General features: G+C 38.8%; 1 protein-coding gene across 3 annotated transcripts in view; it reads right to left on the bottom strand.

Moving 5' to 3' along the window:
* maea (macrophage erythroblast attacher, E3 ubiquitin ligase) overlaps nucleotides 1-3,523 on the bottom strand; it is an 84,794-nt gene that overhangs the window by 7,480 nt on the left and 73,791 nt on the right. For all 3 annotated transcript variants that reach the window (XM_034884084.1, XM_034884082.1, XM_034884083.1), the window contains exon 2: nucleotides 1,031-1,213. In XM_034884084.1, coding sequence (XP_034739975.1) covers nucleotides 1,031-1,138 — 108 coding nt within the window. In that variant the 5' untranslated portion in view covers nucleotides 1,139-1,213. The remainder of the gene's footprint in view (nucleotides 1-1,030; nucleotides 1,214-3,523) is intronic.

Genomic DNA, 3,523 nt, shown 5'->3' with positions numbered 1-3,523 from the left:
CCAATCTTCTATTGTCCAATTTCGATGAGCTTGTGCAAATTGTAGTCTCAGTTTCCTGTTCTTAGCTGAAAGGAGTGTGTACTGTAGCCCATCTGCCTCAAAGTTGGACGTACTGTGCGTTCAGAGATGCTCTTCTGCCCACCTTGGTTGTAACGGGTGGTTATTTGAGTCACTGTTGCCCTTCTATCAGCTTGAACCAGTCTGGCCATTCTCCTCTGACCTCTGGCATCAACAAGGCATTTCCGCCCACAGAACTGCCGCTCACTGGATGTTTTTTCTTTTTCGGACCATTCTCTGTAAACCCTAGAGATGGTTGTGCGTGAAAATCCCAGTAGATTAGCAGTTTCTGAAATACTCAGACCAGCCCTTCTGGCACCAACAATCATGCCACGTTCAAAGTCACTCAAATCACCTTTCTTCCCCATACTGATGCTCGGTTTGAACTGCAGGATATTCTCTTGACCATGTCTACATGCCTAAATGCACTGAGTTGCCGCCATGTGATTGGCTGCTTAGAAATTAAGTGTTAACGAGCAGTTGGACAGGTGTACCTAATAAAGTGGCAGGTGAGTGTATATTTTACTATTCAAATCATATTTGACTTTTCGAATTTGTTCCAACAGCCCTAAAGCCCAGGGGAGACACTTTGTTTCTCTCATTATCCCTCTGGAGTTGCTACTCGCTCCGAAGCTAATCACGTCATTCTCTCACTCGCTCTACCACACACACACGTACGCTCGCTGGCCCTGCTATTAGATCGACTCACACACCAATGCAAGTATAGACTTCAGGCCACTTAGGTAGGTTTTGGCAAAAGCTCTGCGTGGAGCCTCTGCAGGACCATAAATCAAGCTTTAGCCAGGCCTTAGTCTGCAAGGAAATATACTCACCATACAGTTTTTATGTGTATACCCAAATATTTACCTCTTACTGTAAAACAAATCAAAATCTATACATGAAAACACTTCTTAAAAGTCCACAGCGATTACAATGCTGTGTGAAAGTGTGTGTTTGTGTGTAAATCCCTCACCTTCCTCTTCAGGGCACTGAGTTTCTCCACCACACCATCCAGCAGTGACACCACCGAGTCGACCACTGGGAAGCTGCTCAGCGTCTTCTCCAGCTCTGCAACAACCATTGTCACGTGACTGGTCTCCCGGTCAATGTTCTTCTGAGCCGCCCTAAAACGCTTGTTCAGAGTCTCGTACGGCACCTGCAACAAAAATGTCATTGGTTATTTACCTCTGTGTATCACACATTCAGGTTTTGCAGTGTCAAAGAGCAAGCATGTCCCTCACTACAATTTTACAAAACGTCATCAGTAAACAAATGACCTATAGCTGATGGTTCGTATTTTATGAAAGGTAGAAAGTTGTTAGATAATCAAGTTATAATGGATCTTCTACAAAACAAAAACTATATTCTGACTGCTGGGGTATCGCCGTAGATAGAAGCACTTTTCACAGATGTCCTGTCTTGTAGGGACTAAAGAAGCTGGAGCAGACCCAATCACTCACATAAAAATTAGGAAAGAACAGTCCACCGGAATAAATACTGATTGACTTTACTTCATAAAATGATAACAAAAATGAAATTTCCTTTCAAATAAATAAACTAATAACTTATTCCCCTGCTGTTGAAGTTTCTTTCAAACATGTCACATGCAGTTAGATTAACATTTCCACTATCAGCAGTTTGCTCTATGATTCACTCAATGGAGACAAATTAAAGCAGAAAGCAGATAATTGGTCCCTGACTGCAACAAACCTGTATTTCTGGCAACAGCTATCTACAGAATATTCTATTATTGCTACATTAAATCTCACACAGTGTTATGGTAGTAAGGATTTATAACTCTAGTGTATCTCTCATTTGTACCATACCAACTAGAACCAACATGATCTACTTAAATATATGCCTTTTTAAAAGATATTTTCAATCTAAAGGCCATGATCTATTATAGTTCTGTTTCCACCAAGCAGTCTGGTTCAGTTGAGTCTGTTACACATTAGAATATTTATTTTTGCATTTACATTGTCAAAAGTTGTGGGTTGATGGATGGAACCAATAGAACCGCTCTATTCTGTCCCATTTTTTGTTAAGAACACTGATCTGATACTAAAGATGGAGCTAGAAACACTGCAGTCTGCAACTGATGCAGACGTTACTTTGTCAGTGAAGAGGAAATACAGTGAGAGATGGATGGAGCAATGAAAAGTAAAAAGGTATAATTCTCATGGCTGTCCATTGCTTTTACCATCCAAAGTACAAAAGTACTGTCTGCAATGTAAACTCAGAACAAATCTAGCATTTTTATACATGTCCATACAGGTTACGTGCGGATCTAAAGGTACTATAATGAAAGTGTTGATAACGCGGCAATTATCAAACTAGTAATTGTACTACAATACAAGACGTCTAAGCAGATGTCTGTTAGCCAGATTCATTTGACAGTTGTGGTTTCTTCTCTGAGACATTCCAAACAAAAATAGGGGGAGCGCTTTGATCCATTACAAGGATTTTTTTCTTTCTTTTAAGTATGAGCCAAGTTAATTTCACAGGTCACTAACATTTGAGAGGAAAGTTATGTAAGTGTGGTTCAAACAGGACACGCTAAAGAATGCTGCTGCTCTGCTGGAATTATATATTAGTATCCATCAACTCTAATTTTGCCAAATTAAAGCTCAGAATTATATGATTCATATATTATTGTACTACATAAGAGTTTTATATGCACTAGTAAATATTCATTATTGTCCTGTCAACAGAAACAAGGGGCTTATTCTGTTCAGGTATATGTATGGCCACTATAAGGGAAATGATAGAAAAGGCATTGGCTTTATTTCAGCGGTTTATCCTGAAGGCTACATAGAGATCGGGGTTTGCCACTGACACATAAAACTGGTCAGTGTTTGTCCAGCAAATAAAGAATTTTATTACCCCCTTGGCCACATGGGATTATGAAATGAATGCTTCACCAGCCAGATACAGGGGATGGTAATGAGTATGCTTAAGATGTAGAGAATCAATTCATAAAATATCCATAGAATGCCCTGTGTATGCAAACAAGCAAGGTTGAGCAGCATAATGTAGTAGAACTAAAGACCATAGAGATTATGTCAACCCTGCTTTTGTTCTACTCTATCAAAATGGCTATGTATTTAATATGTATGGCTGTATAAAACAAGACACATAGCAAATCAATGTGCAGAATATGATGGGCATTTAAATGTGGATATTTTATCTAGGCTACAAACTGTTTCTCAAAAACAATTCCAAAGAATGTACTAAATCACAATATAGCCTAGCTTCAGATTTTTTGCAGATGTAGAGAGAAACCCTCCAACAAAAATGTGAACATAATTTGTTTCTCTTCTCCTGCACATTTTGAGAAAAACAAATATTCCCTTTTTGATTATGACTGGCTAGTAGATTGTTGATTGTATATACACTGTAACAAATTGCTGTAAAAATACTGGATATTTTGCACAGTAAAGTACCGTTTTCCATTAATACAGTTGAA

This window comes from Etheostoma cragini, chromosome 10 (genome assembly GCF_013103735.1).
Source record: "Etheostoma cragini isolate CJK2018 chromosome 10, CSU_Ecrag_1.0, whole genome shotgun sequence".
NCBI lineage: Eukaryota > Metazoa > Chordata > Actinopteri > Perciformes > Percidae > Etheostoma > Etheostoma cragini.
The sequence above is the reverse complement of the archived record's forward strand: the minus strand, read 5'-3'. Positions and strand labels throughout refer to the sequence as shown.